This window comes from Antedon bifida, chromosome 6 (assembly GCF_963402885.1).
Source record: "Antedon bifida chromosome 6, ecAntBifi1.1, whole genome shotgun sequence".
In the NCBI taxonomy this organism is placed as follows: Eukaryota; Metazoa; Echinodermata; class Crinoidea; order Comatulida; family Antedonidae; genus Antedon; species Antedon bifida.
In genome coordinates this window covers 24,771,527-24,798,943 of record NC_136231.1, presented here as the reverse complement: position 1 = coordinate 24,798,943, position 27,417 = coordinate 24,771,527, and the positions used below count along the sequence as shown (strand labels likewise).

The following is a 27,417-nucleotide window of genomic DNA, read 5'->3' as shown; positions in this document are numbered from 1 at the left end:
ACATTCTAGTATCGTGACAAATGACGTTCGACTCATAGTTAGCGCGTATCGTGCACAAGCAAGTATTGAACTCAATATACATGAACATTTACATTAACTCGTACAATAACAAGCTTGATAAATTACACTTGTTTGGGTCTAGCACTAAATTTGACTAACATTTGTGTAAATTCTGTCTCTCATGGCTCTATTAACCAATGTAAAGCGTTAGCTGGTGGTTGCAGTGACATAATAGTTACATTACAATTGAAAAACGGCGATTTAGAGGCGTTAAATTGTAGATGACAGTGGCCAAACAAATCATTACGCAAGTTTAGGATCAAAGAAAAATATTATGAATCTCCGTCCTCCGTTCTGTTGCGTCACAGTTTGGTGGTGGGCGAAAGTAAATTCGTCTTTTTCATGCCCACTGGCGACGCAACGCAACGTATTGACGCCAAGAACTGTATTGTGTAATCACGAATGGGAACCGACGACGCACAGTGCTGCTAACATTACAGGTTTGCTTTCACTCAGACGGGGGAAAACACAATTATTGGAAGGGCATTTTCTTACGTTGGGTAGGTTGCGTTACGTTGCGTCGCTAGTGGGAACCACGCTTAACCGTTGCGTCACAGGTGGGCGAAAGTAAATTCGTCTTTTTCATGTTATCCGTAACCAATACTTTATAATTTCCTATGTCACAGACAGTGGTAAAGTATTCATGCTTCAATATAAGTTAACAGTTTTCTGATGAAAAAGTAATACATTCTTGTTTGTGCAGTATATAATATAGACAGTATATATAGACAGTATATATAGACAGTATATATAGACAGCTCCAATTTGAAACTAATTATAGCAAGAAGAAGTTTCTTGATAAGATTCTGATTCTGATTTTTCAACATTTATTTTGATAGTGACAAAAATATGGAAAATTCATTTTTTCCAGCAGTGACACACACATAATTTAAAATAAATAAAATAGATTGGCGAAAATCAACAATGATTCAAATCAGTTTATATATCAAACTCAATATACATAAATGAATTATATAAATTTTAAGATATTTGTCTCATTATAATTAAAGGTTTTTGGTAGATATATATTAAACTTTATTTATTCTTGTTATGATATACAGCACAACTCGTTCAATCAACATTGATTGTTTTTACACAATTTCGTGATATTACAAAATACTAAAACACCATATAGGGCCATTTTTATTTCCTCCCCGTTTGTACTTTATGGACCAAATATAATATTTGCCCATATTTGTACCCAAGAAAGGAATATAATCATGACACTGATAGATAAAAACCAGATCTAAACCTTATAATGTAATCTACTACATACGATTTAAAGATCTAAATTATATATAGGCCTACAAAAGCCGTTCATATCGTTAATAATTTCAAAATAAACATTTACGTCTATTTATGTTTATGACGTAAATAATGGTTTAATGGTTTTAAAATACAAATAGTCTATGCGCTGTTTAGCACAAGTGTGAAAATGAAAATTTTGATGTAAAATAAACAACGAAATAGCCTAAAAAAACGAATAAATAATAACTGCAAGTTATTATCTTAGAATTTTGTTTTACACAGTTTAGAAGCTTTATTGTCCCAATAAAGTGTTTTCAGGCATTCTAATTAACACCTGTTTATTATCTTTAACTTCATCTTCGTGTGAATTAACATTGTGAAGTTGGGACAGTAACACAGAAACAAGATGTTCCGTATTACCTTTTTGTTTATCACCTGTTACTTTTCCTTTGCGCCATATGCAGCAAAGCATACAAATACATGCCATACTAAAACCTACACTTATGAGGAAACACATGATTAAAAAAGTTGCTATGTCAAGAATGAAACGTTTTTCTGGCCTGTCAGTTTGTTTAGGTTCCCATTCTGCCGTCACTGGTGCCACTGAAGATTTAAGTTGCTTGTGATCATCATCTGTGGTATACCCATCTGTCTTATCCTGTCCCGTACCAAATCTAAATGTGTGAATCCGTGGTGCTTCATTATACCAACGCATAATGCAAACCTTTTCATCATCAACTTTCGATATCTTCTGTATCATAATGTGTGTTTCATTGTCAACATGATGCGTCTCCGTTTGATCGAGCCAAGTGAGCTGAGGTATGGGCACAGCCTTCTCCGTAATGCAGGTTGCTAGCATTACGTCATTTTCAAGATTAGATGAAGTAATCATGGGAAATATAGAGCTTGGTGGCTTCAGCACGTGTACATGTAATCCCGGCGAACTCTCTATGTTTACATAGTCCATGGGATTTAGACTTTTAACTCACACAAATTGCAAGAAAAGGTTTTTTTGATGAAATGTGTTCTTTAGACCCTACTGAACACATTTATCAACGTTAAGACATTTTTCGACAACGGGAAGTAGCCTAATTTGCATAATTAAAAATGGCGGCCCTTTTTTTTATAACGTACTATGTATCTTGGAAACCGCTAGTCACAGATACTTAATTATGGTGTTAAAATCGTTAGAATATATGTTTTTATATTCACTTTAATGAAAAAGTTTGTCCAAAAATGAATGGAAGTGCTATTTCTAACATTATTGACCTTTGACCTTGATTTATCATATCTCAGCAACCACTAATTGGAGATATACAAATTAGGGCTTAAATTGTTCAGAAACTACACATTTATATCCAGTCTAATGGCATGTTTTTGCCAAAAATGTCGGATTCTAACATTATTGACCTTTGACCTTGATTTATCATATCTTAGCAACCACTAATCTGAGAGACACACAATATGGCTCAAACTGTTCAGAAACTACATATTTATATTTAGTCTAATGGCATGTTTTTACAAAAAATGGCCGATTCTAACATTATTGACCTTTGAACTTTGCACTACATAAAATTGCATAACTTTGAAAATATTGTACATATGAAATTATTTTTAGTGTCAAATTGTTCAGAACATACATGTTTAATAACACATTATGTCCAATAATGACCTATTGTATGGTTATTAACATTTGAACTATATTTGAAAAAGATTTTTAAACCCGGAATCTTCTTCATGTAGGCATTCATTAGAACATGTGATTTGGCACTACTGGTTTAGAATATGGTGGTAATTTAATGTGCATGTAACCAGTTGAAAATATTCACTTTAAAAAAAAAAATATTAGACTATGTATACATACATTATAGGTTTGGATTATAAATAAATTTTAAATTAGGTCTTACATCTTACTCAGGAGAAAGTTGGTGTTGACACTATTAACAGAGCCAACAAAGATGTAGTTTTTTTTATGATATATTGTACATACTTTAAATAGGCCATGCCATTTTGCAGGTTTATTAAAGTTTTTTTCAAGTTAGTAATTTATTTTTTGATCAAATTAAATTGGCATTAAATGGCATATTCAACAAACAAATTTCTAAAGATTATTTAGTTTATATTTTGGTAAGGATAGCATCACTCTTGAGGGCATTCTTTTAGGTTGAAACATAGTCTTATTAAGAAGGCCTTTTCTACTACTAGACGCATTGTTGACAACTGGAATTTTAAAAGATCGATATTTATGCAACATATTTAGTTTAGTTTAATTAATTGGCTATCGAGACTCATAATTAGGCTGACCACCACTTGCAATATTTTCACCGTATACAGTAAAGACCTCAGTTTCGTATGGAATTTATTTATTCATTTCAATAACCATCCATATACAGTATGACTACTAGTGGTGTATAGTTTTTAACCTTTTATAATTTGTTTTTGTAGTTTTTTTACTTGAATGTATTGTGTATGTACCATGTTTCTATGTGGTTTAATTTTTACCATTTTTTAACCATCAATTTTAATGCTTTTAATATAAATATCTTGTAATTCAGCTTCAGCTGCAAAGACGATAAGAAATAAAATAAACAAACGTGTAAACTTGTAGGCAGTTTATGGATGAATGCAATAGTTTATGGTTATAAATTTAATGTACCATGGCCTACTTTAAACTAAACATAATAAGTCAACGTTGCAACTCTTACATTTTAGAGTGCCAAATCACATGTTCTAATGGATGTCCACATGAAGAAGATTCCGGGTTTAAATCCTTTTCAAATATATTAAAATGTTAATAACCATACAATAGGCCATTATTGGACATCATGTGTCATTGGACTCTATAGAAACATGTATGTTCTGAACAATTTGACACTAAAAATAATTTCATATGTACAATATTTTCAAAGTTATGCGATTTTATGTAGTGCAAAGTTCAAAGGTCAATAATGTTAGAATCGGCCATTTTTTGCAAAAACATGCCATTAGACTAAATATAAATATGTAGTTTTTGAACAGTTTGAGCCATATTGTGTGTCTCTCAGATTAGTGGTTGTTAAGATATGAAAAATCAAGGTCAAAGGTCAATAATGTTAGAATCCGCCATTTTTTGAAAAAAACATGCCATTAGACTGGATATAAATGTGTAGTTTCTGAACAATTTAAGCCCTAATTTGTATATCTCCGATTAGTGGTTGCTGAGATATGAGAATTCAAGGTCAAAGGTCGAAGAAGAAGAAGAAGAAGAAGGTCAATAATGTTAGAAATAGCACTTCCATTCATTTTTGGACAAACTTTTTCAATAAAGTGAATATAAAAACATATATTCTAACGATTTTGACGCCATAATTAAGTATCTGTGACTAGCGGTTTCCAAGATACAGAGTGTGTTATTAAAAATGGCGGCCATTTTTAATTATGCAAATTAGGCTATTTCCCGTTGTCGAAAAATGTCCTAACGTTGATAAATGTGTTCAGTAGGGTCTAAAGAACACATTTCATCAAAAAAACCTTTTCTTGCAATTTGTGTGAGAAAAGGGTCATTTTTTAGCTAAATCCCATTAGTCCGGTGGCAGGAGGGGGGAATCACCACCCGAAAGGGGACAAATTGCCATCCAACTTTTCTAGACCAGAATTTTCCGTAGATTACGAATATGGAAGGTAATCGATCAGGATATGAAGCGTTTTCGAGATATAAGGGGTCAAAGTTCAAAATTGACCAATTACACCAATGTATTATGTATATGTATTATAACAAATTTATTGAAGCACAATTTGGTCTTTTTATGATTATAAGTGTCTATTCAATCACCTTATGAAAAAAAAAATTCTTTGTAATTAAGGGTCAAATGTCAATATTGACCAATCATAGATCGTACCTATAAAATCAAATAAAAACTTAATAAAAATTGGATGTTTTCTCATCCTGTTAATCAATCATACGCAATATGTAAAAGAGCGAATACATCATTTCATCAGTTGACATAAGGTCAATTTTATCAGTTGACATAAGGTCAAAGGTCAACATTTTAATACACGTATTAACGAATAAATGCAAAGTTGTCCAAACTATGATATTGATGGTTTTTTTAAAGTAATCAAATTATTTGATAAGAAAAGTTATGTTATTTCATTATAGTTTTGATTAATATAATTATAATACTGCATTTAATCAAATCAGACTTTGATCAGGATAGGAAGCGAATAGGAAGAGATAAGGGGTCAAAGTTCAAAATTGACCAATTATAACAATGTATTATATACATATGTATCATAACCAATTTATTGAAGTTCAATTTGGTCTTTTAATACATTTGTATGGTTATAGGTATCTATTAAGTCGCCTTATAAAACAAATACTTTTCAATTAAAGGTCAAATGTCAATATTGACCAATCACACAATTTGCATATAAACCCAAATAACAAAATGTTATGTTTTATCATTCTGTTAAGACATCTATCAATCATACACAATCAAAAGAGCACATTTATCATTACACAAGTTGACAAAAGGTCAACATTTGAACAAGTGATATACTAAATAATGCAAAGTTTATTCAAACTATGAGATCGATGTTCATAAATGTAATCACGTTATTTGATCAGTGAAGTTAAGGTATTTTTATATTTTTTCTAGTGCGCATTATTTTAAATGTATTAATATAATACTGTAAAATAAATAAGAAAATTATTAATATTATTAATATTATGACGGTTAAAATGTTATGATGTTAAAATGTTACGCTGACCTTCAATGATTTGCCACTATACAGTTGCATTAGGGCTACAATATTCGTTTTTGGAAAATAAACTACTATTCATCAGAACCAGAGAATACCAATTCGTACAGGATAGGGCATAGGCAGATCCAGGTGGCCAAACTCAATCCACAACTCACTACACAGATAGACCACAATTTTTATATAGCCACAGATAATTTGGCCCATACAGGAAAGAGTTTCCTGTACACAAAAGATTCTAAAATAACCCATATGGATTTGCCCGAATGAACCCTCTAAGGACCCTTTTGGGATCTCTATGTGGTGTGCTACATAAGGCCCTGTATTAGAAATTAATATGGGGTAAATAGTTCATAGATGAACTATGGAATAAAACTAAAATTTCACCGTCAATCTTTAAATAACATTTATGGATTTGCCCAAATGAACCCAAGGGCCGATTCTTCATGGACCTTTCGGGGTTCTCTATGTGGGTCTAGAGACCCTATATTGGAAATACTGTATGTGGGGTGAAAATGTGGGTTCATAGAGATATAATAAATATCCCTGTGCACCCTCGATCATCCACATTTTATGGATTTGCCCAAATTAACCCAAGGGCCGGTCGTTCTCCATGGATGGACATTAAGCCCCATAATGGAAATATAAGGGGTGACACTGTGAGTTCATATAGACAGGCGCGGCCCATGGAATAAAGCTGCCTGTGCACTCTCGATCCTTAAGGAACATTTATGGATTTGCCAAAATTAACCCCCCAAAGGCCGGTCCTCCATGGATGGACATTAAGCCCCATAATGGAAATATAAGGGGTGACAATGTGGGTTTATATAGACAGGCACATGGAATAAAGCTGCCTGTGCACTCTCGATCCTTAAGGAACCGATTTGGATTTTGCCTAAAATGAAATAACAGCAGGTCATCTATTTAGACCCTTCTGTGTTTCTCTACTGTATGTTCAGTTCTACATTTAGCCCCTGTATCGGATCAATGCATTTGGCTACATAAGTTACTGTGTTAGAAATATATCGGGTAACTAAAACTGTAGGTTCCAATATTAAGCCATGGGAAAGCCTGTCTGTGCACCCTCAATCCTTTTAAAAGGAACCCATATGGATTTGCCAAAATGAACCAAGGGTAACTTCTGAATTCTCTATGAACCGTAAATTCCGTTTATTGGAGATACATGGATACCTGATTGAAATTGCTCAAAATGTTTCTGAAAGACATTGTACTGTATAGTAGTAGTATTCCCCTTCCACACCTCTTTGCATTAAATCCGCACGATAGGCTCTTATGTACAGGATTTCAAAGCAATAATTACACTTGTATTTTTCAAGCAGTATAATCTATTAGATTGAATAAAAATATCTATTATAAACAATTTGCCGTTAGAAATCTCTATGCCATGTCGTTATTTAGATGAGAAAAACAGGTCAAAGGTTAAAATTACAGAAAAATAGTGTTTCAGTCACTTTTTGAAAAAAATGTTGCATTATGGCAAGTATAAACATATATATTGTGAACAATTTGATACCAAAATTGGCTCCTTACGACAAATATTTATTAATTTATGTTTTTATAACCTTATTCAATTATGTTAATAACCACACTTCCGGTCATTTTCAAGCAATATCATCTGTTACACTGAATATAAATGTATATCTTGGGAACAATTTGCTCCTATTTTCAATTCTCTCCGACCTGCCGTTACTTAGATATAGCAAAAAGAGGTCAAAGGTCAAAATTGCTAAAAATGGGGTTTCCGGTAAATTTTACAAAGAAAGTTCTGTTAGAGCTAATATAAACATATACATTGTGAACAATTTGACACCAAAATTATCTCACTAGGTCCAGAATTTCCAGAGATATAGCATGTTTTTATATTGGTCAATTTTGAACTTTGACCCCTTATATCTCGAAAACGCTTCCTATCCTGATCGATTACCTTCCATATTCGTAATCTACGGAAAATTCTGGTCTAGAAAAGTTGGATGGCAATTTGTCCCCTTTCGGGTGGTGATATCCCCCCTCCTGCCACCGGACTACATGGACTATAAGTCTAGATCGTTCAAAAGACATCGATAATAATTTCCTATGTCACAGACAGTGGTAAAGTATTCATGCTTCAATATAAGTTTTCTGATGAAAAAGTAATACATTCTTGTTTGTGCAGTATATAATATAGACAGTATAGGCTATATAGACAGTATATATAGACAGTATATATAGACAGTATATATAGACAGCTCCAATTTGAAACTAATTATAGCAAGAAGAAGTTTCTTGATATTAAGATTCTGATTCTGATTTTTCAACATTTATTTTGATAGTGACAAAAATATGGAAAATTCATTTTTTCCAGCAGTGACACACACATAATTTAAAATAAATAAAATAGATTGGCGAAAATCAACAATGATTCAAATCAGTTTATATATCAAACTCAATATACATAAATGAATTATATAAATTTTAAGATAAGCAAAATTTGTCTCATTATAATTAAAGGTTTTTGGTAGATATATAATAAACTTTATTTATTCTTCTTATGATATACAGCACAACTCGTTCAATCAACATTGATTGTTTTTACACAATTTCGTGATATTACAAAATACTAAAACACCATATAGGCCTAAATACGAAAAGAAAGAAAAACAGCAGACTCCTGCTAATCTCTTTTTCCTGTGATTTTACTGTAGTACATAACAAATGTTTTTTGTTTTCATTTTTATCTTAACATAATAATTATTGTAAACACTTGACATTTTACATTATCTTCGTTTTCGTCACACACTAAAGTTATTAAATATTTATTCACGCAATAATATAACACATTCAGTTTGATGTTTATTTTTTTTTCTGGGTTTGTTTCTTTTTTGCCTATATTTTAATATATTAAAATAATAAAAAAAATCCATTTTTATTTCCTCCACGTTTGTACTTTATGGACCAAAAATAATATTTGCCCATATTTGTACCCAAGAAAGGAATATAATCATGACACTGATAAATAAAAACCATGAGATATAAACCTTATAATGTAATCTACCACATACGATTTAAAGATCTAAATTATATATAGGCCTACAAAAGCCGTTCATATCGTTAATAATTTCAAAATAAACATTTACGTCTATTTATGTTTATGACGTAAATAATGGTTTAATGGTTTTTAATTTGTATAGCGCAAAATACAAATAGTCTCGCAAATGCGCTGTTTAGCACAAGTGTGAAAATGAATTTTGTTTTACACAGTTTAGAATCTTTATTGTCCCAATAAAGTGTTTTCAGGCATTCCAATTTACACCTGTTTATTATCTTTAACTTCACCTTCGTGTGAATTAACATTTTGAAGTTCGGGTATCTCAGCATACGCATTACCTTTTTTGTTTTTCACATGTTTTTCTTTGCGCCATATGCAGCAAAGCATACCATTAATACATGCTACACCAAACCCTATACCTATGAGGAAACACATGTTTAAAAAAGTTGCTATGTCAAGACTGAACCATTTTTCTGGCTTGTCAGTTTGTTTAGGTTCCCATTCTGCCGTCACTGGTGGTGCCACTGAAGATATAAGTTGCTTTTTATCACTATCATCTGTGGTATATCCATCTGTCTTATCTTGTCCCGCAACAGGTTCAAAAGTACCAATTCGTGGTTCTTCATTATACCAACGCATAATGCAAACCACTTCATCATCAACTTTCGATATTTTCTCTATCATAATGTGTGTTTCATTGTCAACATAATGCGTCTTCATCGGATCAAGCCAATAGAGGTGTGGTTTGGGCACAGCCTTCTCCGTAATGCAGGTTGCTAACATTACGTCATTTCCAAGATTAGTGGCAGTAATCACCGGAAATATTGAACTTGGTCGCTTCAGTACATGCACGTGACATTCAGATGAGCTCAATATAGCGACATCTAAAGCAAGATCTTTCAAAAGACATTGATATTTACCGGCGTCTTTTAATTTCGTGTCACTTATTGTTAATGACGTTCTTATCTTTGTGCCGTTGTCATTTTCAGTAATCGTTGTTACATTTATCCGTTCAGTATTCATAATCTTAGTATCCTCTCTCGTCCAAACTCCTGATAAATTTGTATTTATGTGACACTGAAACACGCAGTCCATGGAGAGGCGATTTCCTTCTACTACGGTTCTGTTGAAATCTAGCGGATATAGTAGAGAACAACCACTAGGCCTAATTAGGCCTACAGATATGTACAGAAATGTGAGTACTACTACGATTAATGCTGACATTTTGTTGTAGGGTATATGGTATTTGTAGTCTTCTCTTAATTCCGGTCTTTAGTTACACCTAAAAGATTTGAAGTAATTAAATTAAATAATTAATATACAATTTTTTAATTGTTTTTATAATATGCTAATTCTTATCATGTTCCATCCAATCATTATATTATATCATTATTAAACTTAAAGTGCAGAAACAAATAAATTTGTTTCTGGTAAGTCACAGCTTAATACAACAAGTTATCAATCAATAATAGTTACAATTCAATACTTATTCAAATAAATGAAAAAAAAAAATAATAATAAAAAAAAACCAGCAGTACGACATCAAATTAATCATTATATAAAGAAAATAAGTATTTTTTTAGCATTGGCACGAAACACAATAAATAGATTGTTGGTGTCTTAAGTGTAACAGGGTAACAGATATGCTTATACCCAAATACTTGAATGATTTATCTGCTGAATCTGACTTGAATCTGAGAAACCTTGTGGGACCCATTAAAGTAAAAGCTGGAATGATAACAGATATGCTTATACCCAAATACTTGAATGATTTATCTGCTGAATCTGACTTGAATCTGAGAAACCTTGTGGGACCCATTAAAGTAAAAGCTGGAATGATAAGTGACCATGCTATAAATAGATGAGTCACCTCATCCAAGTGGCGGGAAAATGGTCATGAATATTTAGTGTATAATGTTTCAGTATGGGTCAGTTCATAAATGGACAAGGGATTTTGTTTAATTGATTTGCATTTTTAATAGTTTCTTTTTTTGTATAACCGAACTTTAAATTGATAATTACATGTGTATGACTCGAGTTACAATACAATCGGTCTGTAAACTACGAAATAACGTTATGGTAAATGTATATACCATCGGTTAAAAATTGTCATAGTACCTAACTGGGAATGGATGACACTTACTAGTGCCTAGCCCAAAGTGAAGGTTTTCATCTCCTTCCGACTGGTTACTAGGTAAGCATCTATATTTTTATCTCTCTTAATTTTAGAATTGTTTTAAGTTAATATAGTTGATTAGTTATTTGATTGTTATACTAGACACAACGCAATAGTAGCCTATACTGTCGTTAATGATACGATTGATCGATCGATCACTGATATGTTATTTTAAATATAGTAACACTGTTTTTATTATATCTCCTTCCGACTGGTTACTAGCTTCAATAAAAGAATTTAACTTTTCCAAATCAAGAACTGTCTTTGTGGATGATTTTATTGTGTTTGTGCCAGTGCTGCAGCTCCGGAAAATACTACGCGATAAAGCTACGACGCTAGTAGTACGAACCTGTTACATTTGGTGCCGTGACCAGGATTTGCTGTTCAGCCAGGAAGGGATCACTCTCAAGAAAGACTACGATAAGTGCTGATTAGTCTTTTCTTAAGTTTTAACCACAATTTATATTAATTTATGTACTGTATAATTTTAATACTGCAATTGCTATACTAGTTGACCTTGATAACCTTTGATAAGTGGTATTGCACTTGTATAGCAATTATTGTTTAAAGAAGACTACATGATCTGTTTTTTTTTTGTAAATATTTTTTTAACAAATTTACATCACTGTCAGTGATTGAACTATTTGTGTTTCTACTATAAACAGTCTGTTGGTAGAGTGACCTTTTATTGGTTATTTTCTACATTGCAAGGTACAAGAATCGAGGTCAATGAAATTATATTAAGTGTTAGTGTACACAGTTTTTTTATAACACCTGTTCACTTGTATATGCATTTAACTCTATTACTTTTGTTTTATTACTATTCACCTGGAGAGATTGTCCTATTGAACATTGTATATCTGCTAATATTTATAAACTATATTATTGTGTTTATATTCTCAATTAATTACGAAATTTATTAATTGTGTATATTAATTCGTGTTCGTAGTTGAATATCATTTTAAATTATCATTAATTAAACTTACAATTTCTTTTTACACTCTGAAATATTGTTATAATGGATAGTGCTCCAAATACACCACAAAGAGGTCGAGGTCGTGGTAGGGGGATGATTAGGCGCCCACAATCAGCACCTATAATGATGCCACCAACAATAGAGGTGGGATCCTTTAATAACCCAGTTGTGCCCGTTACCCCAGTAGAACAAAGGGTGATCATACGGCAAGAAATAAAACAACCTGCAATATTTCGGGGTGAGCACACTGACAAATTGTCCTTTAACGATTGGGAGGATCAGACGCGATCTTACTTAAAGAAGAAAGGGATTCATAGAAGTGAGCAATCAGATGAGATTTTGACCTTCCTATTAGGCAAAGCCAAAGCAATCGTCAAAGTTGGGCTTAGATCAAAAACTCTCAGCGAAGCAAATGATCCTGATGTATTATTTGATATACTCCGACAGAACTTTAGCGAAGATGTTTTCTCAGATACTCCTTTAGCTGAATTTTATGGATGTCGACCCTATGTGGGTGAATCAGCGTTAGATTTTTGGGCCAGGCTAAACAGGCTTATCATCCATGCCAATGAAGTCCTAAGGCGGAATGGAGGCAGCATGGTTGATGAAGAAATGGAGCTTATCAGCCAGTTCATTCGACACTGTCCCGACAAAGATCTTCGCGACCTATTTAGAACAAAACCAATCCGACGGTGGGTCATTGACGAAGTTCAAGAACTTATTGAAACGCACCACAGAGAGACGAGGTTGAGCTTTAGGCAAAAATCTACACACCACTTAACAACCAGAGCGAGCGAGGTGCATCAAAATACAGCTATAGACACCACTAAACAAGACGTAATTCTCGACCGATTGGTGACAGTGTTGGAACAACTAACAACACAACAACCACGGCAGTATCACCAACAATACCACCAGGATGGCCCAAACCAAATTGTATGCAAGGTGTGTGGTGATGGCCAACATAACACCCGGTCACATTGTATGCAAAACAAACTATGTTTTCGCTGCTTCCAAGAAGGGCACCTTGGACGCAACTGCCCAAGTAAAACGAAAAAATCGGAAAACTAACAAGTCCGCGCCCACAGGAGCAAGGTGTGGACAAATCAGCGAATGCTCCAACAATCCAATTAACCCAGAATGTGCCACGCAACTCAGGCCTCTTCTTTACAAACGTTACCGTGTTTGATTCCCACGTAGTTAGCGGTATGCTGGACACTGGCTCGTCTGGGTGTACTATTAGTGACCTTGCAATCAGTTCACTAAAACAGAAGAAACTAATCAAGTTAAAAGATTGCGAAGCAGTAGATGTTACAATCATTGGATGTGGAGGATCCAAAACACAATGTAAATATATGTACAATTTGAAATTAACCATTTATGATTTTAACTTTAATGTTCCCGTTTTAGTTGTTCCCGGACAGGTGGACGATTTGATAATTGGTTCTAACGTTATTAGGAAACTTATTCAATTGATGGAGGGCAGTAATGACATTTTTCATCAACTCACTCAAGTAGAAACCACATCTGGTCCCAGAGATGAGTTTATAGATTTGGTATCAAATGTTGGCAACTGGAGCTCCGGACCAATTCCGAACAAAATTGGAACACTACGACTCAGACACTCTCTTATACTGCAACCACGATCTGAACATTTAGTATGGGCCAAATTACCGAATCGAACTCATATCTCAATAGGCAGTACTATAATAATCGAACCCACCACATCCAGGGCTATACCAAGAGGTATAATGGTTGCCAGATCTGTAGCTATGCAGTATGGAGACAAGTGGGTGCCATTGAAAATTATTAACATCACAGACAAAATAATAACTTTAAGACGAAATGCCAAGGTTGCAGATGTGTCTCCATGTATGAACCTAAAAAATATACCAAAATTCCAACCTACTTGTCAGCACACAGCCGATATCAAACAGGAACTCCAACCTAGCTTTAATTCCAAATTAGCTAATTGTGGGATTCATGATCTCGACATCGACTCAAGTGAAGTAACTAACTTATACAAAGACCGATTGGCTGACCTTATTGTTAAATATCAAGATATTTTTTCGAAGGATAAGCTCGACTGTGGAAAGGTGAAAGGTATTGAACATCGTATCCGGTTGACCGATGACCGGCCATTTCGTCTCCCTTATAGAAGGGTAAGCCCAGCAGACTATCAAAAACTTCGTCATGTCCTCAATGAGATGGAGGAAAAAGACATCATCCGGAAGTCTTCGAGTGAATGGGCATCCCCACTTGTATTGGTCTGGAAGAAGAACGGTGACCTGCGTATATGTACAGATTTCCGGTGGCTCAATGCAAGAACAACGAAAGATGCCCATCCCCTGCCAAACCAAGGAGATGCTCTTGCGGCCCTTGGAGGTAATTCACTGTTCTCCACAATGGATCTTACATCAGGGTACTATAACGTCCCAGTTCATGAAGACGACAGGAAATACACAGCCTTCACCACACCAATGGGACTATATGAGTACAACAGACTACCTCAAGGACTTTGTAATTCACCCGCTGATTTCATGCGAATCATGATGGGGATCTTTGGTGATCAGAACTTTTTAAGCCTTTTAGTATATCTAGATGATCTTCTTGTATTTGCACCAAATGAAGAAATGGCTCTGGAAAGGCTTCAGATGGTATTCGAACGATTAAGAAATAGTGGTCTGAAATTAGCACCTAAAAAGTGCCACCTTCTACGTCGCAGCGTCAAGTTCTTAGGACATGTGGTCGACGGGTCTGGGGTTCATACTGATTCAGATAAGGTGCAACCTATAGTCGACGTTAGTAAGGCTGCCCTGATGGCCTCAGATGGACTGACCCCTTGTCCTAAGAAGATTCGATCCTTTCTTGGAATGGTGGTGTATTATCAGCACTTCATCCAGGATTGCTCAGCTATTGCAAAACCTTTATTCAATCTTACATCCGGTACTATGCCTTGCAAGCGGGGGAAGCGTAAACATAAAATTCGCAAACTTCAACCGTGTGATTGGACCGCTGTTTGTGAGGATGCCTTTGAAAAATTAAAACAAGCCCTTTCTCAGGATATAACTTTAGCTCACCCTGACTTTAACCGTCCGTTCATCTTATCAACAGATGCTTCCACTGCTGGATTGGGAGCTGTTTTATCTCAGGCTCCTGCAGATGGCAGCAAGCCAAGACCAGTAGCATTTGCTAGCAAGTCGCTCTCAAAAAGCCAGATGAAGTACCCAGCTCATAGACTGGAGTTTTTAGCACTAAAATGGGCCATATGTGAAAAGTTTAGCCACTGGCTAAAGAATAATAGTTTCACTGTCTGGACTGATAATAACCCGCTTACGTATATTCTAACGAAACCAAAGTTGAACGCGTGTGAGCAGAGATGGGTGGCGAAATTAGCACCCTACACATTCGATATCAAATATGTCCCAGGTCCAAAGAATATCGTCGCTGATGCGTTGTCACGTGAACCATTCGTTCCAGTAATGAGTACACATATTCATAGATTATTCAGAGATCGGGTGAACAGTCAACGGATATTTAATGAAATATCGGAGAGTGAGGTGTGTGAGGTGTTTAACCAACACCTACACTGGCAAGAACACACAGAATGCAGGGCATCGGTCTACGCTAAATCTATGATAAATGATCAACATACGTTAAACACCAATTTAATTTCCTATACTAATGATGACATACGGAATAAACAATTAGACGACAAGATCCTACAGAGAGTTATAGAGTATGTGGAGCGGAAGAGGAGGCCGTCCCGGAGAGAGCGGGCATTGGACGCCAATGCCATAAACGTAATTATGAGGCAATGGGATAAACTGAGACTTATCGATGGTGTTCTTTTTCGACTTACAAAAAATCCTATTAATAAACAAACACGTTCCCAGCTTGTTGTTCCTAAATCGATGCAGGCCGAAGTACTTAACGGCGTCCACGATGAGATGGGGCACCAAGGACTAAATCGAACGATGAGCCTATGTCGGGATCGATTCTATTGGAACAGTATGGAAACCTCCATATCAAATTATATTAAACAGTGCCAACGCTGTGTGGTCGCGAAGACACCTGAGACGGCTGCCCGGGCCCCACTGGAAAGTATCCAAACTACATATCCAATGGAACTTGTTTGCATAGATTTCTGGACAGCAGAAGACCACAACAACAAGTCAGTTGACGTCTTGGTTGTTACAGACCATTTCACAAAACTTGCTCAAGCTTACCACTGCACAAACCAATCAGCAAAAGAAGTTGCCAAGAAATTGTGGAACAACTTCTTTTGCATTTACGGATTCCCGATGAGAGTGCATTCTGACCAAGGTGCAAATTTCGAAAGTTCCCTTATCGCTGAGCTTATGGATGTTTCTGGAGTCGCCAAGTCACGAACAACTCCGTACCATCCGATGGGAAATGGCTGCACTGAACGTTTTAACCGTACTCTTGGCAACATGATTCGATCCTTATCTCCCAAGGACAAGTACCAGTGGCCTAACAAGCTTCAAAGCCTGACTTTTGCATACAACTCCACTGTACATGAAACAACCGGGTATGCACCATTTTACCTCATGTTTGGAAGGGTGCCACGGTTACCAGTAGACATGGTCTTCCGAACCTTCTCGCGTACTGATCAATCTCCAGACTACAATGCCTACATTAAATCACTTTCAAAGTCGCTTGAAGATGCCATTAAGACAGTTGAGGTGACTGCACGGAAAAACCAACGGCGACAAGCCAGATTGTATGACAGGAAGATGAGAGGTACCGACATTGAAATAGGTGATCACGTCTTAAAAGCCAACAAAGGTGCAGGGAAACGAAAGGTCGCTGATAGGTGGGATTCAGATACCCATGTAGTTTTAGAAAAATGGCCGGAAACTCATACATTCCGATTAAAAAGTAACTCATCTGGAAAGGTCTGTGTTGTTCACCGGAACTTCATTTTAAAAGTTAATTTCCTTCCAGTGAGTGACGAAAATGAAACAATCGAGACGTTGTCTTCTACACCTTCTGACCATGGTGATGTCATGACAGATATAACAGATCATGATGCATCGTCAACGAACTCTGAACAACCAGTTATTTGGAAAGATGTGGATCTTATTCAACCTTATGTCCCTGCAACTGCAGTACCAGAATCCGTTGATGCAATATCCATAGAACAACAAGAAACACCATCTATCAACCCTGCTTCTGTCCATGCATCTGTGGAACCGTCAGAAACTTCTCCTTCAACTGAGCATGATATCAGTCCTGTCGCAGTCGCAATGGATCATACTGATGATGATAACTCCTCAGGAGAAACACCTTCAGAACCAACTTTAAGTCTCCGACGTTCGAAACGTGTAATTAAACCGCCAGACCGATACGGTTTTATTTCCAAGTGGCTCTGGGGAACCCCTGCACTAACATCCCATGTGGGTTGTTTAGATGTTTAATTGTTTAAACTGTATTAATTTTGCTTGCTTTTTATATATAATTATGTCTGAGAGAAGACAATTTTACTTGATTTTAATTTTAATCTCAATAGTTTGTTTAATTTCGTTACCTTTACTGTATCTTTTTGTATAATGTTATTTTTAACTTACTTGTTTGCCATGTGTATGGCTTTTGTTATGTTGGTACGTCACCTTGTGTTTGGTGGGATTGAACCTTCGAGTAGTAATCGCAGGATTTCGAGAAACTTCTGAAGTGTAAACGGGCACTTCTGTACACCGACTATTGTGGGGATGGCCACCCTTCAATAGTAATCCATTTGGATAAATTGTTATTGGTTGTTTCTAATAATTCTGCATAACTTCTCTCATTGGTTCAATCAGGTACAGGTATGCTGTTGTGATACAACAGTTTCGTTTTTTTATAAATGCCAATTTTAATAATTTTTTTATAGTTTTTTTATGTAATTTTCTATGATGTCATTTTCATTGTATGAATCGTGACTAAATGTACCGAGGTATTTAGGTTTAGGTTAATGCATTTGTATATAACTGAGATTTAGCAGATAAATGGGGGGTGAGTGTAACAGGGTAACAGATATGCTTATACCCAAATACTTGAATGATTTATCTGCTGAATCTGACTTGAATCTGAGAAACCTTGTGGGACCCATTAAAGTAAAAGCTGGAATGATAACAGATATGCTTATACCCAAATACTTGAATGATTTATCTGCTGAATCTGACTTGAATCTGAGAAACCTTGTGGGACCCATTAAAGTAAAAGCTGGAATGATAAGTGACCATGCTATAAATAGATGAGTCACCTCATCCAAGTGGCGGGAAAATGGTCATGAATATTTAGTGTATAATGTTTCAGTATGGGTCAGTTCATAAATGGACAAGGGATTTTGTTTAATTGATTTGCATTTTTAATAGTTTCTTTTTTTGTATAACCGAACTTTAAATTGATAATTACATGTGTATGACTCGAGTTACAATACAATCGGTCTGTAAACTACGAAATAACGTTATGGTAAATGTATATACCATCGGTTAAAAATTGTCATAGTACCTAACTGGGAATGGATGACACTTACTAGTGCCTAGCCCAAAGTGAAGGTTTTCATCTCCTTCCGACTGGTTACTAGGTAAGCATCTATATTTTTATCTCTCTTAATTTTAGAATTGTTTTAAGTTAATATAGTTGATTAGTTATTTGATTGTTATACTAGACACAACGCAATAGTAGCCTATACTGTCGTTAATGATACGATTGATCGATCGATCACTGATATGTTATTTTAAATATAGTAACACTGTTTTTATTATATCTCCTTCCGACTGGTTACTAGCTTCAATAAAAGAATTTAACTTTTCCAAATCAAGAACTGTCTTTGTGGATGATTTTATTGTGTTTGTGCCAGTGCTGCAGCTCCGGAAAATACTACGCGATAAAGCTACGACGCTAGTAGTACGAACCTGTTACATAAGGTTGTCATTAAGTTCATTCCATAATCGTGGTCCAGAGACAGTAATAAAGAATTCTGAAGTTTTTAATTTAAACGAGGCTATTTGTAATTAATACAGTTTAGCAAGACTACGTGATTTATGTTTATGGGATTTTGTCAGTTTATTAAAAAAATTTTTAATTCTTTTTCTCAATATACATCCTTTTTCAAGTGTGTCAGTAATGTGTGTTTTGAACGACCTTTATTACCCATTAGCTCATTTACAGTTTGAGTTGCAAAAATCATTTCTTTCCTAAATTAAACATTACATTAGGTTGTACTAACAGTATTTTATACTATAGGTATTTTCTGCCATAATATGTGATTATATAATAATTCGTATGGGATGAGTAAGTATAATAAAAGAGTACTCTTCCCTGATAAAATTCATTGACAAATTATAAAAAAAAATTGTCAACAATAACATTCGAAACTATTTACGGCCATTGATGTTGTTATACACGAAATATTCCTTTACTTTGAAATATCTGCTGTAAGCTAAAAAAATGAAAGAAATATAGGAATTTACGAAAATAAAAGACGCTAAAGAAAAATTGTGCTGTGTTTGCGTGTGTGTTAATCTAGGGTGCGCATCAGAAAGTGACAACGTGCATGTTATGTTGGACATAACACTATTATTGTACAAATATAAATACTTATATTATCAATCAAATTAGAAACGTGTCTGTACAAATTCAGTAAAACAAAACAAATATTAAATGGAACCGTTAAAATGTGAATTTACAATACAAAAATAAATAAATAGATCATTATTAAAAATGATAGTCAGTATTAAAAACCGCATAATAATTGGTTTTCTAAAAAATGTAATTGACTGTAGTCCTGCTTTTCAACTCCGTTGTCAGCTCTGAAGGCCATGCAACAGACAATTATAATTTATTACATAGCCTATGTAAATACGTGAACGTAATTGGTGGAAACTGCATCACATGACTACCGCTGCGAGGATCGTGATATTGACTGTGTAATTTTCGCGTGGTAACACTCGCGTTTAGCGATAAATAAACAAAAGTTATCTACTGGGTCTTGAACTCGCGATGAAATTGTCACTCCATCACAAGACAACGCTTCATGCGCTGCGCCACGGAACTTGGTTGAAGAAATTAATCAACTAAACTATTTAAAAACTATCAGAGCCATATATATAAAGAGTTATAAATCATACTGTAAATTATAGAAACAGTGCTCATCTTCGGAACATGATCTTATAATCGCGCCGAGCATAGCTCATTGGCGAAAGTTCCGTATTTTGATTTACATATACATATATTTTAAAAAAAAACCGTTGCGTATTAAATTTGGAATTCATTCTGACTTGTCAGGCCTCCACTGATTGTGAGGGCGTTTGTTGTATGAGAGAATATATCTGTTGGGTGAAAATCTGTGATAATACATGTGGCTCTGTGGTCTAGTGGTATGATACTCGCCCTGTAAACGAGAGGTTGCAGGTTCGAATCCCGCCAGAGAAATTTTGTATACAACTAACAAATACGGAACTTTCGTCAATGAGCTATGCTCGACGCGATTATAAGATCATGTTCCGAGGATGAGCACTGTTTCTATAATTTACAGTATGATTTATATATAAAAGAGTTACGGCATTGCGTTCATGGATTTTAAAAAGTCACGTGGGGTGCACACACATAAGCATAGTTGGACAAAATTAAAGATGGCCGGTGCACACCGGCCATCTTTAATTGTGTCCAACTATGCTTATGTAAAGTATGGAGTCGAGTAATTTGCTTAAAAAATGTAAAACATTCACAAGGCTTTAAATATCGAATTTAATATCAAAACAATCAATTTGTTTAAAGGTTTTTGTTAAGATAATAACGAAATCATAAAGTTACAGCGAACATGATTTTAAACAACAAAACGTAAAAACAATTCAGAGAATCGCTGTACAAACTAAACGCGCACGCGCAGAGCGTGCATGGGGCGCACAGCCAGAGCCGTTCCGAAATTGCTATTTTTGTTGTTTAAAATCATGTTCGCAGTACCTTTATAATTTTATTATTATTTTAACAAAAACCTTAAACCAAATTGATTGTTTTGATATTAAATTCGATAGTTAAAGCCAATTTTGAACGTTATACATTTTTAAAACAAAGGACTCAACTCCATAGTTGGACACAAACATGGCTTCTACTCCATTCAAAGTCATAACTCTTTATCTGGGCTGCTCTGTAAACTATGCATACAAGGCGCCCTCATTTGTTATTAGTCCTCCCCAGATGCGATGAAAGACCGTTTGTGATTGGTTTCGCGCTTCGGGAAATATATTCGATCGAACAAAATATCATTCCCTCGGGGATGTCAAATGTTATTTTTAACCTCTAAGTAGGCAATATCTGTATAATAAACCTTAGGCCTACTTTATCAGAAACGTGTTCACAAATCTTTTAATTGTAAACTTTATATTTTGGTTTTGTTCGGTATTATTGCATATAATGGATACTCTGTAAAATAATCATCTTCATAAATTACGTAAATGTCATATACATTTTGTTGGCCAATCATACAGGTGTCTTAATGTGTTGGCAAGTTGTGTGTTAGTTTTAACGGTGAATTAACGTAAAAAAGTGTTAAGGAAAAAGCAAATACTGTTTTTATCAGGAAAAAAACTTTACTTTTGTATTCTTCCAAAATAACAATTAAAATATCTTGTATATTGTATTATGAGTTTAAATAGTCTGAGTAGTAATGCCTATACATCTAAACTTTATTACAAATAACTTTATACGTTTACCATTGCAACTCAAAATTAAATACAGGGGAACAGGCGATCATAAACTAACCAGTAAAGGAATACCTATAATATGATTGAAAGTATCGTAACTGAACGAAACAGTTGTAGTTCAATGTAATAAATTCATTATGAATAAGTTACGTTAACATGACTTATTTAGTATTTACGAGATCTATCTGGCAATAGTGTATACATTTCAAGCTTAATTCAAAAGATGGATATGAAATACTAAATGATTCTGTGTACAAACTTCTTCGTAATAAAAGATGATGTTGTTGACAATTCAGTAGATGCAGTTGACGGAGCTCTCTATTTTCTATCTTTTACAAGAAATGTTCATTATTTGACAGTATTAAAAAACTCCTATAATTTAAAGACTGCACCTATTTTTATTTTTTTGGTAACAATTGACAGTACACGAGTTAGTAGCGCTGAGCTGAAAAAACCATAACTACAGAGAAAATCTTGGGCCTAAATTTCAAATAACAAAACTTTGTAGCGTCGATACTTAGTTGCTAAGAGTTGAAGTTGGTATACGCAAAAAAAACCCCCATTATAACAATCACCATAAGTATACTTGTTCTGATAAAAACTAAAATGTATAGGCCTATCAGTGAATCTATTTTATTTTTGATAGTTTCAATACTGGATTGATATCCTTTTGAGACATGTATAATAGTAGAAACATTCCATTGGTCAACTATACAAGTAATTTCACTTTTGTTCATGTCAGAAGAAACTTTCTCAATTACCAATGTGCTTGTGTTATTACTATAATTTATTTGTTTGTTTATTGCAGAATTATTTGAGATCCAATATTGGGATGCATTTTCAACACTGGTAACCCCGCCAAAACTTGGGAAAGACCTATTATCAACATGTATATAGATGCTTTCTGTAACTCTGCATTCTAACGTTGCATTCCATCCAACAACAAACTGAGATGAAAGAATACTCAGACTATCTATGACCACAGTCGAAGTGAGTTTTATTTTACACAACATCTGTCTGTCAAACGAATTAATTCCATTTATGAAACATGTAAACGTAGTCTGTCCAAGCAGAGATGTTGCGTTGAATTTTAAACTTGCAACCTTATCTTTATTAGTGTAAACCAACTCTCTATCATGCATCTCTGGTTCAATAAACCAAGTCAAAGAGTATCTGGCGGGAGAGGTCACTGCACAATTCAATGTAGCTACTTCACCGTTGAAGTAAAGCGATTTAGAGGCGTTACACACTTCTACAGATGGCGATGGCCATACAAAAATGTTGGTAGGCTCTGAAAGTAATTCAGTTCCACTGGTATCGGTAACAAACAATTTATATTCACCGTCGTCTGATGCGCTTAAATTAGTAAGTCTAAGTGAAATATTCAATTCTTGAACAGTAGAACCCAATGGTAAGTTGATATCATCGCTCTTGACGACACGTTCTTGATCGTGAATCCACTTAGCAGTAATGGTGACCTTGTTGGATGAACTTGGTTGAATTGTTATAGTGCAACTGATGGAGACATTTTGACCAATAAAAGCATCGATTCTATCAACTGGATAACAGTAAATATTGTCTCCACCGTTAACCGTGTTTAACACAAGAAACAATATTACGGTAATGCGAAGGGTTACAATACGGTGTTGCATCTTATCTTATAACCGATCGATTTAGTTCTGAATTCGCGTTATAACGTTACACACTTTTAAAAACTATATATTGATGGAAGTTGTTGCAAACTGAATTTTGATCAATGCCTGATAGGGAGCCTACTGGACCTTCTTGTAACAATTGCCCTTTTTTATCTCAAGTCTTTAATAATCAGACGTAAAAGTCAAATGTCAAATAAGGATTGATTAGATTGGACATTGCTATCCTAATGGTTTCTGATAGGCTAGGCAATTTATGTTAGGGTTGTCTGATAGGCGGCGGCCCTATGACAATTATAACCTTGGACATCATCCATGTTATGACGTACATGTTTTGTGATTCTAGAGATGATTATTTATTTATGAGTGTAATTTTGCACTGACCAATAATCTTGAATCCGACTGCCACTGCAATTCAAAAAATTATTACAGTTGTGCGCATACTCACGACAGTTTGTGTACAATGTGTGATTTCAAAGTATTATCATACTTTTTATTCCGGTGCATATAGAGTGAATGTGAGCATCGTGTAACATTACTTTTAATAAATTATTTAATTTACGTACACAACAAAGAGCGGGAACTTTAACAATGTACTAGGGCGCGTGTGGCTGTTACAGGACATTGCAGGGCACACGGCCTTAAAGCGATCTCTATAGCTTAACGACTTATACTAAAGAGTGAGTTACTTTTAACAAAAATCAAATTAAAATATCATTTTTATTACGAGAGAAAATATTTCAATGCTAAAATTCGTAATTCGTTCATTGAACATCGTGTTTTTATATTCGAACTGCATCGTGTAAAAGAAGACCCAAGGTCCCAATGGATACTGGATAGGCCTACATATCCAAGAAGCAACAAGTCAAACAACTGAACACAAACAAGATAAGTGATTCTCTGTTTGATCTAAATAGAGATTAGATGTTTCTTACCTTTGGGAAAAATCTTATATCTGATATTGGCAGGAATGGCAGTTCGTTCCGTCGTTACCTCCTAAACGTGTTGGAAAAGCCTTAAAAAACCACAAAAAAAAAGCATAAGTGATTCTCTGTTTGATCTTAATAGAGATTAGATGCTTCTCATCTTTGGGAAAAATCTTATATCTGATATCGGCAGTTTCTAACCCCCTAAACGTGAGTGTTTGAGAAGCCTTAACAAACTAAGCCAGTGATGTTCCCTTATGTCATACCGTGAAAAACGCCACACGTCAACCATTCCAGCCCTGATAATCAGGATTAATTGAATACATTTTTACATATATTTTCTTACGAAACTGTTGTTACGGTATCAACCTTCCGGCTATTTGTGGCATTGTTCGTCTTTTTTTTTGGACAATAAATACCCGAAATATAAATATAATACAAAATTGGGCCCATTCGCACTTTAGAATTTACACCTGTAATGGCCGTGCTTGGCTTCCCCTAGGTCTAAAATAATAAAACAGCTATTTCAAAAACCTACCTCTGGATTCTTCAATTAGCCTACACCTTAAACCACAAGCCGATTAACCACAATATATGAATGCCCAGCCTCAATTTTGTTTTGTATCATGTATCAATTTTGAAGTAAACACTTTGTCAGTCTCACAAGTGTAATTTAGGTTACAGTCCAAACACAACCTATATGAATCAAAATGAACACTAAAATTAATGAAAGCTTTTATTGAAATAACCATTAATATGAACGAATTGAAGGGAATATATAAAATGATTAAAATTTTATATTAGTATAATTACTGTGTTACATACTTACGTTTTCGAATGTACTGAAAACCCCCGAATGACTTCCCTGATGGGTTATGTCGTTATAATGCCAGTGTCTGATAATAAACTGTCTATATTAGCCTACTATCATAAACTGAGTAAATAGGGATTCTAGACAGTAGGACAAATTATTGGACACTACTAGTACTACAAAAGATTCAAAAGATAAAAAAAATGGTGATGAGTGAAAATTAAACAACCCTAATCATCTTATTTACTTCCCTTATCTATTCTAAAAAGTCATATGGTGCGTAAATCGTACTATTGAATTGATTTGAACTTATTAAATAACTTATGGGGTGATTACATGTGAGTAATTGCTGTATAGTTCCAATGAATAACAACTTTTTAAACATTATAAAAATATCTTTAGTAGGAATTTCTGGTTTTATTTGGTGATGATTGGGTTAAAAAAGCTATTTTTAAACAAATCCATGTACACGCCACAAAACTAATTACTATTGAACCCACACATTTTGAACTTTAAAATGACAAATTTGTAACCGACATTTGAATTAGCCTACCATAACTGTTTAGAAAGTCAAACATTTATTTTATATTAGTATACTACTGTATTTATTATCAGAAACTTGCATTATAACAAGTTTCAACTTTCCTTGTATTGTGCATAATAATCATTAATTATAGTAATAACCTGCAAGTACTTCTGTATGTTGAATGTTAATACTACACAATAATACACTGATTACAGCGCTTAAATAGATTTATATATTCCCCGGAATTAACACGGTGGATCAAAGATTGACAAGGATTTACAGTACATTTCGCAATGTCGAAAGTTTTCACTTTATTCTTCTGACAAACAACATAATAAATTGTTTTTATCACTACAGAATTATTGACTTTAAATTGGCATTGTTTGCGTTATGAATTTGAAGCATTACGTCAGGCAGAGTTCAGCAAATTATCCAAATACTATCCTGAAGCCATTGTTCTTCAACTATTTAAGATTCTAATTTTTGCTGCAATACTTCAGCTCCCTTGAAGTCAGCTTTTTGTAGATTCTTAATGAGAGGTGTCATAGCATCTTTAATGATATTCTTCACTTCATCATTTCCACAATCCATCAAGCTGAAATATGAACAAATTATTATTATGAACTATCACACACTTGGTGTAATTTGTTGAATTACTTTGTACACATTTCACTTTTTTCTATAAACTTATGATTTTGTAAATAATATCTAGTAATGTGGGGTAGTACAAAAGGGCTGGTTTTGTACCATAATTACAAAAGTAAGATTTATCGATAATATTTTATATAGTATAAAGAAAATGTGTGTCAAAAAACAAATAAAAAAAAAACTATTTAATTCTTGTAAACTACTAATGAATTATTCTCAATAATCCTGACAAAGGATTTATAAGCAAAAGTCAGACAGCTCTGAAAATGAATGAATTCACTTACCTAACAAGTATAAAAGCTCCTCTGTTTATAGTGCTCCATGTTGCTATCTTATCTGTACCAACTTTATCAATCAACATCTTGCAGAAAACTACACAAAAAAAAAACATAATAGATGGCAGATATTGTTGCGATTATGATCCCATCTATACAACTGCTTTACAAGTAAAATACAAATTATGTAATCAAGCAAAACAATAATGAATTATAAATCAATATTTTATCCAATATATTATAGCTTATTAGATGCAGATACATTATTTCTTTTAATATTCTATATACCATGAAAGCCCCAGTGGTCTAATGGTTAGGGCAACTGCATATAAAGCAGACAGTCCGAGTTCGAGTCTCGGTTGGGGCGACTTTTTCTCATTCTCACAGACTTCCTCATCTTTATCGTTTCAAATTAATTAAATTTCAGTATATCAACGGGCGGTTTAGAATTAATGTTCTTTACCTGCTGGGTTTATATATATATATATAGTTTAGAAGACATTATCACAGTACAGTTGATGTGGGTACATCAACAGATAGCTAAACAAACCTTATAATCTTTTTAGGCATCTGCCTTCATACCTCCATTACCTTATATCAATAATGTATTGCATTGTACCTAC

At 34.4% G+C, this 27,417-nt stretch overlaps 1 protein-coding gene across 1 annotated transcript in view; it reads right to left on the bottom strand.

Moving 5' to 3' along the window:
• The window catches only part of LOC144844206 (pumilio homolog 3-like), an 81,918-nt gene that overhangs the window by 44,754 nt on the left and 9,747 nt on the right, over nucleotides 1–27,417 (bottom strand). The window contains exons 15-16 of the mRNA XM_078700978.1: nucleotides 26,804–26,891; nucleotides 26,312–26,466 (exon numbers count right to left, since the gene is read on the bottom strand). Of these exons, the coding sequence (XP_078557104.1) occupies nucleotides 26,340–26,466; nucleotides 26,804–26,891 (215 nt within the window). The 3' untranslated portion in view covers nucleotides 26,312–26,339. The remainder of the gene's footprint in view (nucleotides 1–26,311; nucleotides 26,467–26,803; nucleotides 26,892–27,417) is intronic.